Here is a 17592-nt window from a genome sequence, read left to right on the forward strand (position 1 = left end):
TTGCTTTGAAGATCACTCCAAATTTACAGGAGGTAATATCCAGAAAACAATGGTTTCATTAAAGGGAGATCTATCTATGATAACTAACATCTTTGCTACCTTGTTGCGTAGAGAAGTGGCCCAGAAAATAGATTAAAAATGCATTATATTGCAGCTTGACTTAAAGAAAGCCTATGACATGATTCATTGGTCCTTTGTGGCCAGGGTCATGGAAAGGTTAGGGTTTGGAAACAGGTTGGCTACTTGTATTTATACTCTTATAGTCCAAATTGCTGTTGAATGGAAGATTGGTTGGGAGCTTTGAAATTAGAAGATCTGTGAGACAGGGGTGCCCTCTGGATCCCTTGATATTTGCTATCGCTTCCCATCCCTTAATTGTGGCTTTGGAAGATGCATGTCATGACATCGGAATTATGAGGAGCCTAGAGAGATCGACCGTCCGGGCAAGGCACAGGTGAGGTTTAGGGAAGCCAAAAATGACTCGATACGGACTCTAGGTTGACCGGGCACTAATAAGAGTGGCCGGCACATGTGAAGGGCAAGTAGCCAATAAAAGAATGGGGTCCAAGGATAGAAGGTCTTGTAGTTTTGGCGCTGTGGTCGGGAGGAGAACAAGGAGCTGAGCACCCTTGCCTTGGGAAGAAGTTGTGCAGCTAAGGAGGCTGCCTCAACATTGGTATCAAAGCTTAATGATTTGTAGCACCACCCTTTTTATCCTATGAGCGTTGCACCTTGTTGCCAGCTTATTATTGCAAAAAAAACAATCTGGATTTTCCATAGCCACCATCGTTGCAATACACCGGGCCGGCACACCAACTAGTGTGGTGTACATAGCAGCCATCGGCGCGGCACACTGGGCAACAACACAATCAATGCACATAATCAACAGAGTCGACATCACAGCATCGAGGATTTTGTGGCTACACAGACGACCCAGTCGACAGTCGCCAACCGGCTTTGCTAAGAGAGAAAAAAAAAATAGAGATGTCGTTTGAGAGACAAGCCGCTAGCCACAATCACCTTGTTGGAAGCCGCTGCATTGCAGAGCTTCACCAAAATTCAAAAAAAAATAGCGAAAAAAGAAAATTTAAAGGTTTTAAACCTTTGAAGTTTAGAGCCTATTCCCCCAGAGCAATTTCCAAGTGAAGCTTCAAGGCTATTTTTACACAAGATCGGGAGGTACTCTGCAACAACTACTCTCAGCTTTTCATACTGCATCGATGATTTCACTTTGAGCTAGCATTCCGATTTCTTTCCTAGAGCTTGGGTGCTTGTGTTTATTCTCTTACATCGCATTTAGAGGGTTCATATGGAGTCTAATAACCCTAATGAGTCTGTAAAGGGAGATCCTAGTTGTTTGTCGGACATGAAAAAGGCAGTGGCCGATCCTGATGTCACGATGATTGAAGATGATTTCCTTGATGATAATTTGGTCAGCACTAAACAGTTTAAGGCTCTGGAATCCCGTACTTTGGACATTGAGGCCAAGTACGATAAGATACTCCTCTTTCTACAGGAGTTAAAGGATAACATACAAGCTTCTACCACTATAAGTGCTTCAGTGGGAGGGATGCCAGTGGCTTCCGTCCAAGGAGGCAATGCAAATGTCGGTACATGCTCTTGGATTCTTATATGCTAGATGGATGCTTATTTGAATAGGTTTGATTGTAGGTTTTCCTCTTCCATTAGCTTCTTCTTCACCCGCCTTTCATGAGAGAGAACCATCGTGAGAGGGTCATCTCTTGATGCCTCCATCTAGGCATAGAGCTGACTCCCTTCACCCCATTAGCAAGGATGCGACAGACAAGCCAGTGTACCCACATAAGGCAATTGTAGTTTGTGGCTCGAAGGCAAGACCTAACAACACATGCTTTCAGGTTAAGGTAAGCTCTTTACTTAACAGTATAGATGATACACATGGATGGCAACTTCACACTTAATGCCACTTGCATGGTTGATGAGATTATAGTTGATATGCCATCAATGGTTTATAGGATGTGTGACAACAACCACATTGATTTACTAGAGCTATGACATAGCTACAATGCCAAGTTATATAGTCGGGATCACACTATGGACCTTGTATATTTTAGTAGTAAAAAAATTTCCCTTATATATTTTTTACTCTTATCTTTACGCCATCTCATATAGTCGAGATCACACTATGGACCTTGTACGTTTTAGTAGTAAAATACTTTCCCTTCTTTATGTCATGGTTGTAGAGAAGTGGAGAAGATAGTGAAAAATTCAAGCATCCATCTCTCTCTTATGTGCTTGTCTATTATTGTGTGTGTGTGTGTGTGTGTGAAGAAGAAAGCTTGCAACAAGGAGCTCAAGTTCACCCATCTCTTGCATTCTTCTCATTGCCTTGCATTCAACCATGCAAAATGTCTTGAGTACCTCCCCTACATATTTCTGTTGAGAAATGAAAATATTATCTACCTTTTGCTAAACATCAATCCGCACAATAATATATAAGCCTAAGATTATTTGTCTCAAACTTTGTTGTTTTTTTGGTGATTTCTTATCAAGATAAGGTCCTCTTCATAGAGAACATAGACCATATACATACCCTACTCACAAAAAACTTATAAATTTACATTTGAAGAGTTATGTAAGAGACCAATTCTCACACAAAAGCATCAATTCCTTGATTGAGCACTAGTACCATGTGCGTCTCCATTATGGCCCATTCTTGGGCTCTAAAAAGTCGGCAAGCATTAATGGCTAAATCGGCTTCGATGTACACATGTTTCTTACTGACTTTGTGCTTGAGAGTTGAGAAATTTTGCGCGGTAAATTAAAGTGGGTCCCATGCACATTTCAAAAATAATATGGAGTTGTTGATTTAGATTCTATCATTGTTTGACATCACCCGTGTGTTGTCCTTTATTTGTGACAACTCATGACCCTTGTAAATTAGGCCATGTGCTTAATTTAGACATGTGAGTAACCACCATCTACTTAATTTATGCCATGTGCTTAATTTAGGCCTATGGATGGCCACCATGTGAGAAGGTTCAACCTTTACTTCTCAAATATCATTATCGTTAGTATGCAAGAGATTCATGTGTATATATTCATGTTTTGAGAAGGGTAGAGTTTTTTTAACCCCACAAATCAAGGAAGCGATAATCTTATTTTTACTTTTTCAACCTTATAAAAATTAAAAATCTTGTCTAAAGATCAGCAAGGTGATAATTGACAAAAATCATCATTCTTTCTTACAAAGAAACAATAACTATTTTCTGAAGTGATTAAGACCTTCAATTTAAAGGTTAGTCTTGAGCACTCAAAAATCCCATCTACCATTATAACCCTTTAAGGTTATCGTTTTAAATCAGAGAGTCTTGTATCTTGGCTAGAAAAGTATCAAATCATCTCTAAAATTTTGCAAAGAAACTGTTAGGAACCTTTGAGGTTTTTCAAGGTCACTCCAAGCCTATGTTGCATTATTTGCCACACATTTCTTAAGCAAATGGTTCCATGTAGTCATAACAAATTGTATTCACTAGTTTTGTACAAAAACCTAAAGGTGCACTATACATTTCTGATTTGTTTAAAAGCTCGTCATTTTGAGAGAGAGAGAGCTTGGGGAAGGTACTCCTTCTAATATGTGTCATTCAATGTGTGAATTCTAGCCCATCTTATGCCAATGTGAACGCTCTAGATTATGTTGTTAATTTATGTAATTTTTGTTTTACAATTTAAGTTTGCTAATTAATTTAGGACTGCCACGACATTAACTTAAATAGTTTTTAGTTTGTAATTTAAGTTTGATAAATAATTTAAGATCATCGTAGTGTCTTAATTAGTTTTTAATTAGTATAATTAGTCTTGTACTACTAGTTTTATTATTTTGAATTTTCAAGCATTTTATTTAGTTTTATTTAAATAATAGTAACTTATTAATCTTAAATTTTGATTAATTTCAATTTAAACAATTTATGTGTGTGTTTTTAACTTGTGAATTAGGCTAGTGTGACCAGTGAAACTCCTAATTGGACAGTTTGAACTGTTATGCTTATTTGAATTGGGCTATTGTGCACATTCTATCCTCTCTCTCATAGGCCAATGTGAACATAGTAATTCTACGTTAGATCATTATGTTTTCTACATGCTCTTTCCCCTTCGTATCTAACACACAACAAATTTCTATTTTCAAATACGATACTAACTTATCTTAAAACAAACAAAAAGAACCATGCTTTTTATTTTCAAACATGGTACTTCTTTACTAATAATAATAATAGTTTTTTGTCTAGAACGCTGTACACTGTCCAGAGTTCGAACCTTGACAAATATATAGCATAATTACGGTCTCACAAAAACACTAGGTGGGATGCTTTCCCACTTATTTTAGGCTGCCCTCCACCTGCTGCTCTATTCTCCTGCACAGAACCCCCAAAAGGGAAATTTGATGCCTGCTGCTCCTATTCTCCTGCACGGAACCCAAAAGGGAAATTCGATGCATAATTCCAATGACTACCACAAATCGCCTAACTCAACAAAATAATCCATACGTTGAAACATCAATCAATCAATCAGCTTCAAACACACACACACAGGCTCAATTCGCTTTCTCATTTTTCAAACATACCACCTCACATTTCACTAAGACAATGAGCGTGCATTCTCTGCAAAACCACACTCCAACATGGTTGGTGTAGGGAAAGGCCGTCGCCTTTCCCGGGCGGAGAGGCCGGGAGCCCCCTTCCGACCGGAAAGGCCTCCCGACTGCCTTTCCCGGCCGTCATGGTACTGGGGGAGTGGGAGGTCAGGTGGGCGAGGTCCACTGTCAGACTTGCTCACTCGCAGAGCGCAGGGAAGCTCTGAGATGGAGGGGAGAAAGGCGGAAGTGCTGGTCTTTGTAGCTCATCAATTGCTTCATGTTTGTGAGGCGTGGGATTTTTGGGATTTCTATCCGGCCTCACATGGTGCTCTCGAGGTATGCTTGGACACCCCAAATTCTTTGCATCTATATGGGAGTACCTTGAGGTGGAGTAATGTGGCCCGGCCCGACCTCTCCTACCTTCGTTTAGATACAAGACGGCTTGTGGGCAAGGGATCCCGCACCTCGGATACCCGCAAGTCATTTTCTCTCATCACTCTTGTGATCCCATTGTAATCTCGTCGCGTGTCAGCATTTTATCAATACAAGTTTTGGGTTGGAAGCCCACATTTGGGTGACACCGTTTTCTATTGCCGTTTGTACGTTTTTGGTCATAACTCCTCCATATGGAGTCTGATTTCGAAGTTCTAGTACTCAAAACAACCAGCTCGTCGTCCTCTTCGAGACGAGCTATAGGTCTTGGTGTGCAGCATTCAGCAAGTACTCTCTGTTTTCACTTTTGTACTGGATTTTCTAGTCCCGAGTGGGAACTCGCGTCCAGAACGCCCGAGATCATCGCTCCGTGACACTTGGTATCAAAGCAGGAAACGCCGCGTCGCGGTGAGTTTGATCAAGACTTATGCCAAAGGGGAAGACCACGGAAGGTGGCTACTTGGACGCCCACGAGAATTGAGGAGGAAACAAGGCAAGAAAGAGAGGCAGAGCTGGACGCCGAAGTAACAGCTTGGATTCGACGTGAACGGCACAACAGACGTCTCGAGTCAAGAGCAATAGATACTCGACAACACCAAATGGATTACCCAAGGGATCCAAGGCCGAGTTGGCAGGATCACCAAGATGACAGACTGAACCGGCTAGAAGGCATATTGGCCTCTTTAGTCGAGCAACTAACAAGAAGAATGACAGCCGACCTTCGTTGCCAAGATAGATGAGGTCGAGGTCCCCTCCCAAACGTCACCACCACAGAAGACGGAACACAGGAGGGACTCAGAGTCATCAGATGAGGGGTACGGGAAGTACAAACCGTTACCCCCGGAGAAGTATACTGAGCAAAGAGACTTACTGGTAGTGACAAGGTGGATCCGTGAGACAGAGGATTATCTCACCATGAACAAAGTGGCTCATAAACATTGGATCCGTGTGGCGTCTCACCTGCTATCAAGGGATGCATACACATGGTTTCTGGCAGGTGAGGCAAAAAGACCGTAGACAAGATGGGATGAGTTTACCAAGGACATGGCCGAGTATTTTGTACCACGGAATGAAGTCTTCAGGGTACGTGATGAATGGCGTAACCTCAAACATGCAAATGGAAAACTGCGGGATTATATCAACAAATATAGGCAACTTATATGTCATGTGCACAGTGTGTATCTACCGTGTGCTACACGCACGCAAGACTAGCTTCGAGGTTTGGGGAAGCTTGGAGCTAGGCACGCTGATTGGCGAGCTGAGTTAGGGATAGACTAACGGGCGGGCACCCAAGTATGGACGGACGAGCGCCCAAGTGTGGACGCTCGATGACCGGCCAAGAGCCTATAAAAGGGTGGCCAAGGTTAGTCATTAGTCATATATAGTCTCGCGAGATTTGTGAGAGCTCTATGATCTTGGAGCCTAGATCTAGTGCAGACGTTCGCACCTGCTTTACGCAGCCGAGGCCGGCAGTAATCTTGAGGCCCGCTAGGGTAGCTTCGTGGCGGTATGGGACGTCGTGAGGAGGAGATTGGTCGGAACGTCAACCTAGTTAGTTCAGCTCGTGGCTCGGTGGAGACAGCCAAGGCTGTGGGCTTGCCCACGGCTGTCATGGTTGGGAGGTGAGTCAGGCATGCACCCCCTTGTTGTTTGTTTGTTTGCGGGTTTCGAGTCTCGTACCAGGAACGATCACGACCGAGGAGATCCGGTGGGGATTTGACAATGGTATCAGAGCATGCCTCGTGAACGAGCAAGTCGGTAAGTAGAGAAGATGAGGTCGAAAAAAGGTATGTGTTCAAAAAAGCTTGTTGTTTTTGCTGTGCATACTATTGTTTTCAGATTCAGTATGTTGTTTTTTCATCATAAGAACCCGTCATGATAGCGATTGTGGTCTAGAAAGGGTTGGTTGCTTTGCAAAGAAGAGGAAAGATGGTTTTGAACTCTATAAACAGTTTCAGCAGAGAGAAAACAGAAAAAAAAAAAGCATGGTTGCTTTTGGCTCGGAAGAGAGAGAGAGCGAGAGAAGCGATGGATTGGCTGTTGCAGGGTCGCAAGCGCATGCTGGTCATGTGCTTGTTGGAGGCGCATGCATGCAATAGGCTAGGCCTACGTAGGCAGTCGGCCAAGCCTACATAGGCAGGCGCTTAGGCCAGGTGGGCAGGCGCCCAGGCCAGGACTACGCAGGTGCCCAGCCAAGGCCTACGCAGGCGCCCAGGCCAGGCCTACGCAGGCGCCCAGGCCAAGCCCGCAGGCGCCCAGGCCCACGCCGTCTTGTGGCCAGGCCTACGTAGGGGCCATGCCTACGCAGGTAAGCTGGCGCAGACCGCCGCGAAGACCTGCATGGAGCGCTGGCAGCACGGTGGGCGAAAGCAGTAGCGCGGGTGACGTCTACAGACAGGCAGCTGGCAACGCTAATCCGGGAGGGATGAAAAAAAAAAACAACACAAAAGCATTCGATGCTTTTGATTTTTTTAGATTAAGCTTTTTTTAAAAAGTTTAAAAGCCCCTCCAACGTTTAAAGGTGTTTTTTTTTTTAAGAAAACAGAATATATATATATATATATATATATATATATATACATATTTTAAACACAAAAGCAAAAGCTCAAGTAGCTTTTGGGGATCATTATATAAACCCCTTAAGTGGGCTTCTTGCCACACATCTCTCAAGTTTTCAAGCTCTCAAGTTCCTTGCACTTTTATTGTGCAAAGATCGAATTTTCTCTCCACTTGTCCTCTTCACGATGTCGACCCAAGAATCGGAGTTGGAGCCCCTTGTCGAATGCGAAGACTTGCCGGCTACGGAAGATACCGATGCCGATCTTTTTGATGATTATGTGTCAAAATCAGATTTCCAAGAGTTCAAAGTAGCTATCGAAGCTTCTTCTTCGGAACGTCAGGCACAAATTGCTGCCCAGATGCAAGCCTTGCAGAACTCCATCTCTCTTTTGACCACTACCCTCTCTACTCTTTCGGGTATGGATACCTTGGCCTCTGCTTTAGGCCCCAACATTACTCCGGAACCGTTCAGGGGCAAGCAAAAGCAGCGTACCAAGGAGATCGTGGACACATGGCTACATAAGTGGCAGGTCCATTTTCAGTTTCATCCATATGATGATGGAAAAAAGATCCAGTTAGCAGCAGGTTTCGTCTCCAGCAAAGCTTTGCTTTGGTGGAAGGAACTCAACCCTAAGCCAACAACTTGGGCACAATTCGAAGACGTCTTCAAGAAGAAATTCCTCAAGAAAGAGGATGATATGATACTACTCTTTTGGGATTCTTCGTATAGCTGGTTTACCAGACTCATACCATTTACAAGTTAAAAATAACAAATGCAAAACATTGGACGAAGCCATTCATTCAGCTCGTATCTATGATGATACAATGGTCTCTTCCAAGTCGAAACCCGTTACCGAGCAGGGGAACAAGCATAAAAGAAAGTTCTCCGCACCTATGGCTAAGACGACTGAAGGAAAGTCTTCGGACCAACCTTCGAAGAATTCAAGTTCGACACCAGCGAAGAAGAAACGACTCCTTAGGGCTTTAAAGCTCAAGAAGGAAGGATGTTGTTTTATCTGCGAAGAAAAAGGACACATGCATAACGAGTGCCCAAAGCAAAAGGGTGCAAAGACCAATGCAGGACCCAAGCCAAAGGCAGCTAACCAGTTGTCTTTGACAAGTACGTCAGTTATTGTACTTTCTCGCCCTAGTACTTGTTTTGATTGTCTGTTCAACTCTAAAGTATTTGGCTTGCATGATCTTCTCCGCGTTTATGGAGAAGTGAATGGCCATAAGATTCACATTCTTCTAGACCCTGGCAACTCACACAACTTTATTAACTACAAACTTGTGCAGAAATTGAGTCTTGATACGACACCCAGCGATCATACCTATGAGGTACGCCTACCTGCGGGAAGGCAAGTATGGGATCGAAAGGTGGAGATGCTTCCAATCCAGATTCAGGACTACAAAGATACTCTGGAATGCTATGTTATGCACCTAGAAAATGTAGACTTGTTATTAGGGATTGAGTGGTTTAAGACTCTTCAAGTCCAGATAGATTGGTCTAGTCATAATTTTTCTTTTCAGCATAGGGACATCCAGTATAGTATTTTAGGTGATTGTATTCATCCCTCTCAGGGACCTCTTGTAAATACAATTGATTTTGGAAATATAATGGATTTTTCTTTGTATACCCCTTTCCATTGTGTATTGATTCCACTTTCTTCATTTCTCATACCTTCCATGGATGTCAATGAATTAAGTGTGTTTAAAAGCAAAGAATTACAGAAGATACTTGATTCGTTTCAAGATGTATTTCCTAAGGAACTGCCATCAGGTTTACAACCTGAACGGGCAGTAGATCATCGTATTGACTTGATCCCTGGTGCTCATCCTGTCAGTATTCCACCTTACAGGATGAGCCAAGCTGAGGAAGATGGGTTGGCTAAACAACTCGAAGATTATTTGAGGATGGGCCAGTTCCGTCCAAGTAAATCACCTTGGGATGCACCTGTGTTGCTTAGGAGAAAGGACAATACCTGGAGAATGTGTCTAGATTACAAGAGATTGAACAAGCTATCCTCTCCCTAGATCAGATAACCTAATTGACCGGTTAGCAGGAGCGAAATATTTCACGAAGATAGATTTACATACTGGCTATCACCAGATACGTATTCATGAAAGGCATGTCGAAAGAACCGCCTTTCGGACTAGGTATGGCCATTACGAGTTTCTCGTATTACCTTTTGGGTTAACCAATGCTCCAGCCACTTTCCAACAAATGATGAGCGATCTTTTTCGTGAACATTTGGGGAAATTTGTGGTGGTGTTCCTGACATTTTGATGTATAGTTGTACTCTTGAGGATCATGTTAGACACCTCACGATTGTCTTATCTATTTTAAGACAGAATCGACTATATGCTAAGTTAAGTAAATGTGAGTTTTTTATGACAGACATCATTTACTTGGGACATAAGATCACTAGAGATGGATTGAGCATTGACTATGACCGAGTTCAGAAGGTTCTGGACTGCCCTATACCGCGAACAGTGAAACAACTTCGTTCTTTTCTCGGTTTTGTTGTTTTTCTTCGGAAATCTGTGCAGGAGTACTCTCAGCTCACACTACCGATGACCAACTTATTGAAAGGTCATGGATGTAAGTCAAATCAGCCTATCACTTGGAATAACAATTTGGATATGGCCTTTAGACTTTTGCAAGATAAAATCAAGGAAGCACCTATCTTAGCATTGCCCGATCCTAGTCGGCCTTATGTTCTTGAAAATGATGCCAGTGACTATGCCATCGGGGCTGCTCTATTACAAGATGGTAGATCGGTTGCTTTTGAAAGTAAAAAGCTAGACGACACTCAATTTCGTTGGCCAACCCTTGAGAAAGAGCTTTATGCTGTGATTCATGCTTTCAAGGTTTAGAGACATTATTTATATGGCTCCAAGTTTGTGGTATTGACTGATCATCAGTCAATCAAGTATGTGTGTGATGCGGATGATTTGAGAGAAGGGAAAGCTCATTGGGCTGAGTTAATGCAAGATTTTGATTTTGAGATCCGTTATCAGAAAGGGTACATGAATAGTGTTGCAGATGCGCTTAGTCGAATTCGAGAGGTGAATACTTTGTCGTTCACCGAGATTTCTACTGACTTATTTCAGTCATTGAGAGGGCTTTGCAAGACTGATAGTTATTTTGGTCCATTTTGGCAAAAGATCCAGGACGGGAGCTCATTGATTGACCAAGACTCGATGACTGAACAGTCTACCATTCAGGCTACATGAGGCCAGTGGATGATTCGGAATGGTTTACTATTCCGTAATGACAAAATTTGTGTACCACAGATCCCGGACATTAGGTCCAAGATTCTTAAGCAGTGTCACGACGCCCCTTCTGTTGGACATCCTGGGGTACACAGGACGCTATCATTAGTGAAACACACTTTTTATTGGCCAAAGATGAAAGGGTATGTAGAAGATTATGTTCTCAAGTGTCAAATTTATCAGGCAAATAAAGCTGAACGCTTTAGACAGGCTCGGTTGATGCATCCTTTGCAAATCCCAGGTAATAAATGGGAAAGTATTTTCATGGATTTTATTACCGGATTGCCAAGAACACATCAAGGCCACGAATCTATTTGGGTTGTGGTAGATCGCTTGACAAAAATGGCTAGATTTTTACCGATCCGGAAGACTATTACAGCTAAGTCTAATGACATGAAATACAGGATGAACTTTCACACGTAATTGCTTGATAAACTGCCGTGCTAATTGCGTACTAGGTGGAATAGATCGGTTAGTTACTCCTCAAGAAATTATAGATGTCGAGGACATGACATTTGTTCCGTACGAACCTGAAAAGATTCTTGGATTTCGTGAAAGAAGATTGCGTAATACACTTATCACGGAATACAAGATCCAGTGGAAGGATCGTGTTGAGGAGGACGCTACATGGGAGACATTGACTACTCTTCAGAGAGATTACCCTGGCTTTTTTAGTGAGCTCAGGAGTGAGCTCTTAGAGGAAGGGGAGTATGTCATGTGCACAGTGTGTATCTACCGTGTGCTACATGCACGCAAGACTACCTTCGAGGTTTGGGGAAGCTTAGAGCTAGGCAGGCTGATTGGCGAGCTGAGTTAGGGATAGACTATCGGGCGGGCACCCAAGTATGGACGGACGGGCGTCCAAGTGTGGACGCCCGATGACCAGCCAAGAGCCTATAAAAGGGTGGCCAAGGTTAGTCATTAGTCATATAGAGTCTCGCGAGATTTGTGAGAGCTCTATGGTCTTGGAGCCTGGATCTAGTGCAGACGTGCACCTGCTTTACGCAGCCGAGGTCAGCAACAATCTCGAGGCCCACGAGGGTAGCTTCATGGCGGTATGGAACGTCGCGAGGAGGAGATTGGTCGGAACGTCAACCTAGTTAGTTCAGCTCGTGGCTCGGTGGGGACAGCCAAGACTGTGGGCTTGCCCACGGCTGTCATGGTTGGGAGGTGAGTCAGGCCTGCACCCCCTTGTTGTTTGTTTGTTTGCAGGTTTCGAGTCTCGTACCAGGAACGATCACGAGGAGATCCGGTGGGGATTTGACATTATGTTACAGATTATAGATATGCATTCTACAGATAGATTACATGGGTTCCTGTTCGGATTGCGTGACTGGACCCGCAGAGAGATCGAGAAGCAAGAGCCTGAAAATTATGAGGTGGCACTCACAATGGCGGAACGGCTATCCAACACTGAGAGCAGAAAGTGGCAAAGCAAGAACAGTGCAACAGGAACAGGAGGATGAAATGGCGCCAAACCTCAAAACAGGAATGATAACTCCTCCAATGAAACCCGGAGAGAAACTTCTGGGACAAGTACAAGCAGGGCAAGGTCGAGTGGATCTTTCATACCCCGAACCTATGGGAGCAATCCTGGGAATAGAAACTTTGTGCCAGGGAGGGAGACAACCCAATCAACCAATACAAGGGGATTTTCCAATACGGCAAGGCGTCCTCTTCCTCCCCCGACACGCCCGTGCAGAAGTTGCGTAGGCAATCATTATGACAGTGAATGCCCTCTCGACCCGCACAAAGCCGGGTTACCACCGTTCAGGCCCAAGGGCAAGAAGATAATTATGAACGGATGGATCGACTGAGAATCACCGAAATTGAGGATGCAGAAACCTCGTTTCGACGAGGCGATAGCCCACCAAGGGTAGGAACCGTGCAAGCAATACCAAAATGCATGGCAGCACAATTATCGACAGTGCAAAATGTGTATTTTGAGGGTAATGTGAATGGCTTGGAGCAAAACATCATGTTGGATACGGGTGTAGAACCCTATATCAAGATATGCTCTAACACACGCACTCTACACAGTGTCACACACACACACATAAGAGCATATATTCACACAAAGGCCTTCGTATTGAGTTTCTGTCAAACCTCCGGAGATGCAGGGCACACTCAGCCATAATGAAGCCTAGCACTAAGGGAAGTAGGAAATAGAAAGAATTAGTATAGCAAATAAGTAGTTGATAGGGCATGGCCACAACTCAGAACAAAAGGCAAAGCAAACGAAGTTTGCTCCTAGAGCGTAAGTAGCACCTTTCACTTTGATCAAATCAAGGCATGTTTTAGGGCAACTCCTTACTCTTAAGCTTTGCCTTGTAAGCCCATTGGCATCATAGTGCTGGATGAAGGTAGAAGATTTCACAAGAAATGGCATTGAAGTGGCATTGAAGTGGCATTTGTTCCAAGTTGTGACCAAAGCTAGTTTGAGGACACCCAAGTTTGTGACATGCTGCAAAAGGATAAGTTGAGGGAAAAGAAACTAGAGGGTAATACCATTGAGATTGTGTCTTGTGCTAAATCAAGCAACCCAAACACTCCTAATGACATGACAAGCCCTATCCAAATCCAGCAAGTACTTAGTGCAATGCAGAGGCAAGATTCACATATAGCAGTGCATGTTTAGGTGCTGGAATTCTGATGTGGGTCCCTGAGAGCAAGCTAAAATCTCTGCAGCCGCAAAAGAAGCTTATATTGATCACTCAAAAAGCCTGATATTAAGAGCATGCATGCAGAGAGTGTTCTCGGATAAGAGGTAAGAGCAAGCAAAGCAAGAGAGAGGCACTGAAATAGCCCCAAAAGAAAACATGCATATGAAGGAAAAGAGAAGTAATGGGAATTGCAGGCAAACGAACAAAGGCTTCACGCAAAACTGTGAAAAGGCATTGAGGTTGAGCTACGGGGTTGTTAACAAGATGGTCAATGTACGCATGAATGTTTCACCGCATAGCCCCTTAAAGGACAAAATTGTCATTCCCCTCTGTGACTCCATGCTCTCTACTGACACAGATTGAACTTGCAACCCTAGCAGCGGAGTACATGGACAGGACGTACTAGAGCTGTCAGCACTCACCATGTCCAAAAAAAGAAAAAACACTTCATCCAGTGAACAATTCTAGAGGATGCCCTTGCATCTCCCATCCCAAACTATCTATATATTGTAATACTTGTGTATTGCGGCCTCCTTTGGCCTTTAGCAGATGTTGATAAATCTCTCTCTCCCTCTCTCTCTCATTTTAAAGCTCACACAGAAAGGAGAGAAATGCAAACAGAGCTTACCACCCTTGAGCGCAATAGACCATGCCAGCTTGGGAGCAATCCCCTTCCCTGCGCGCACTACGTCATAACCCATGTGACCAGAAAACATAAGTGTCTTGAATTCTCTTCCATTGTCATCAACCGTCACATATACTGTGAGGTAGCCAGGTATGTCAGAAGTGTCTATGACCGGAAACTCCAATGTTGGGCCTTCATGATCAGGAACATTGAATCTGTTTGCCTGCCATTTGCTGTCTCCACTGAACACACAGAAAGCTGTAATCCATCCACTGAGATAGGTAGGGCCAGACCCATTGCTGGTGTAATGGCAGATCTGGGTCCAGAACTTTAGGTCAATAACTCCCCTACTGGTCTGTACCAGTTGGCAGATCTTGATTATGTGATTAAAAGGACATTGATTGAACGGTCTGGATCATCCCTCCCACGACCCCAGACCATGACGGATACCATGGTCTCCCTATTATTTCTCAAGAATGGGTTACAATAAATACCTCATGTGTGAATGCATAATATGCATTAACAAGTTACTGCATTCAAAGGATATAAGGCTATGGATAACTACTTGAGCAAATGTGAATGTTCTCAATGCAAAAGAAACACGTAAATGACCATGGAATTGTTCATGGCCTGGTTTGGGGTCTGTTCCCAATGGAGCTTCACTTGACAATAGATGGAATGACAAGCAGAGGCAAAATGATATGACAAGCCCTAACCAAGTCCACCCAAGTACTTAGAGCAATGCAGTCAAAATCTCTGGAGCCCCAAAAGAAGCTTTATGTTGATCACTCAAAAAGCCTGATATTGAGAGCATGCAAGCAGAGAGTGCTCTCGGATGAGAGGTAAGAGCAAGCAAAGCAAGAGAGACGAGCACTGAAAGAATGGGAATTGAAGGGGTTGGCAAATGAACGAAGGCATCACGCAAAACTGTGAAAAGGCATCGAGGTTGAGTATTAAGAGCGAGCAGACAGACGTTGATAAATCTCTCTCTCTCTCTCTCTCTCTCTCTCTCTCTCTCATTTTAAAGCTCACACAGAAAGGAGAGAAATGCAAACAGAGCTTACCACCCTTGAGCGCAATAGCCCATGCCAGCTTGGGAGCAATCCCCTTCCCTGCGTGCACTACGTCATAACCCATGTGACCAGAAAACATAAGTGTCTTGAATTCTCTTCCATTGTCATCAACCGTCACATCTACTGTGAGGTAGCCAGGAGGTATGTCAGAAGTGTCTATGACCGGAAACTCCAATAATGTTGGGCCTCGACCAGGAACATTGAATCTGTTTGCCTGCCATTTGCCATCTCCACTGAACACACAGAAGGCTGTAATCCATCCACTGAGATAGGTAGGGCCAGACCCATTGCTAGTGTAATGGCAAATCTGGGACCAGAACTTTAGGTCAATAACTCCCCTACTGGTCTGTACCAGTTGGCTTGTGATCTTCTTGAGCATGGAAGCCCACGCAGAGCAGATTTCCCCAAAGCTCTGTAGCTTTTCAACACGGTGATGGATCTCTTCCCAGTCCTCTACAGATCCTGCAAGGGTGACTTGAGGGATCCCACAGCAAAGACGAAACTTGTAGCTGAAGTATTGTTTCATGGTTGCCATGAGGGCCACGCTCCCAACAATGGTGTCATTGTGGGTGGTGGTGGAAAAGCGGGGAAGGACCCAATCACAGAGGCTAGGGTCCTTGAGGTTTCCCTTGAGCTCCGTGGCCATGTTGTGTGCAAGGCGGCCGTAGTCGGCAGTCTCTAGTGTTCCGAACTCTTTGACGACGAGCTCCTTCTTGCCCGTGTGCTCTACGAAAATGGACCTCATGGCCTCTGCGTTGCAGTTGACGTGAATCCCAAACTGGATGATGATGGCCAGCCACACATCGTCCGGGCGGATGACGAGGTTGTGGTGCTCGTTGTAGGCCTTCACAACCCCTTGCACGAAGCCATTGTCGGAGGGGCGGAAGTCAGCGCGCTAACAGGGGGTCTCCTGGAGGATTCTCGCACACCTCTCTCGCTCGTACTCCCGAAATTGGTACGGCTCAGCCAGGTAGTGCAACTGAGAAGAAGAGGAGTGGATTCTCACAGCTTCCGCAGGATGGCCTGCAACCTTGAATGTTACCCCCCCGGAAGACATGGTAGTGTCTCTCACACTGAAGCCCCTCGCTCAACTTCTTCTTCTACTGAATATATATAGATATCTACACTGAAGACCCTAGTTTCCCCGGAGAAGAGGATGATGATAACGCGGAGCGAGCAGAAAACCACGGGAGTCGGGACCTCGCTCACGTTCAAGAAACCAAAAAAGAAAGTAAATAACGCGGAGCAGAAAACCACGCCTCGCAAAGAAGTCAAATAGAAAGTAACGGAGGAGTCCACGAAAAAAGTGTATTTTATCAACAACAAGGCAAACTTTGGACTTAAAAAAAGGGGAAAAAAATTTTGTCTAATCCTTTATTTATATTCACGGTAGAACAAAAATCTCCCTTTTTTTTCAAGCAAGGGTTATGTATAAGTATGTCCTTATTTTAAAGGACATAGAATATATATAATATATATCTTTTAAAAAATATATAATATTAATAATACATGTGTGAGTAACTTAGGTTCAACACATTTAATAATCTCTACACATTTAAAAATATATATAATATTAATAATACATGTGTCTCTTTCTAAATTTCTTATATTACTTTATCGCTTTTTGGAATCTGCTAGTCATCCACCAACGACTCCAACCTTGGCCCCAGGCCTTCTCTTTGAAGTCCGCTGAGTGCTCTTCTCTGCAACGTGAGGAGTGCCCTTCTCCCAGCGTGAGGAGTCCAGAGGCCTTCTCTTCGAAATCCGCTAAGCGCTCTTGTCTGCAGCGTGAGGAGTCCAGAGTCCCATGGCAAACTTTGTCCAGTCGAGCATGCTTAACATGTGTGGCTTTACCAAAAAGGACGCACCTTCCGTATCCAAGAAGCGAAGACTTGGTAGTTCTGGGGAGCTCTCAAGTGGTCCTTCTGATACGGGCACCCAAGCTGGAATCGTCGGGAGAAAGCTAGGAAGGATTGGAATCCAGCATGGGTAGGCATGTACGATTGGGCTTTTTTCGATGTGACAAGGTAGGCCGTATTTTTTGCATTTTTTGTAGAGAAGTTCCCAAGTGTAGAAATTCTTTTGGTAAGGATGGTTCAATAAATATTCAAGTTAGTGCTTTGTTTGATACGCATCAATTTGCTGCATATAAGTGTGATCCTAATAAAGTTTTGGTTTCTGATACTTTGGAAAGGAGTAAGGATAAAGTTGAATCGGCATCGCTTAGTTTGTTTTCTGCTGCATATCACGTGGCAAAGGAAGATCTCTCATTTTCCAAAGTGTTGAAATTGCTAATTTTTAATGGTTGCTCTTCCCTTCCATGTGACGCTTATCACAATGATAAAGCTTGTG

General features: G+C 43.8%; 1 protein-coding gene across 2 annotated transcripts; it reads right to left on the minus strand.

The window, feature by feature from the left end:
* Positions 1-4208: 4208 nt before the first annotated feature.
* Positions 4209-16512, minus strand: LOC147627186 (uncharacterized). Of its 2 annotated transcripts, none has more exons than XM_086815812.1 (2): positions 15232-16512; positions 4209-4391 (listed from the first exon to the last, which is right to left on the minus strand). In XM_086815812.1, exons 1-2 carry the CDS (start codon positions 15983-15985, stop codon positions 4384-4386), a joined length of 762 nt encoding a protein of 253 aa, XP_086671938.1. In that variant the 5' UTR covers positions 15986-16512; the 3' UTR covers positions 4209-4383. The 2 variants fall into 2 exon arrangements, with proteins under 2 accessions (XP_086671938.1, XP_086671937.1); XM_086815811.1 differs by having other exon boundaries at positions 4209-4441; positions 15232-16509.
* Between the last annotated feature and the right edge of the window lie 1080 nt (positions 16513-17592).

This window comes from Cibotium barometz, chromosome 21 (assembly GCF_041138505.1).
Source record: "Cibotium barometz isolate CiBa-2024 chromosome 21, ASM4113850v1, whole genome shotgun sequence".
NCBI lineage: Eukaryota > Viridiplantae > Streptophyta > Polypodiopsida > Cyatheales > Cibotiaceae > Cibotium > Cibotium barometz.

What these genes read in the sequence shown, in the direction of transcription:
- LOC147627186 (XM_086815812.1), bottom strand. Translation starts at nt 15,985, where the DNA reads ATGAGGTCCATTTTCGTAGAGCACACGGGCAAGAAGGAGCTCGTCGTC.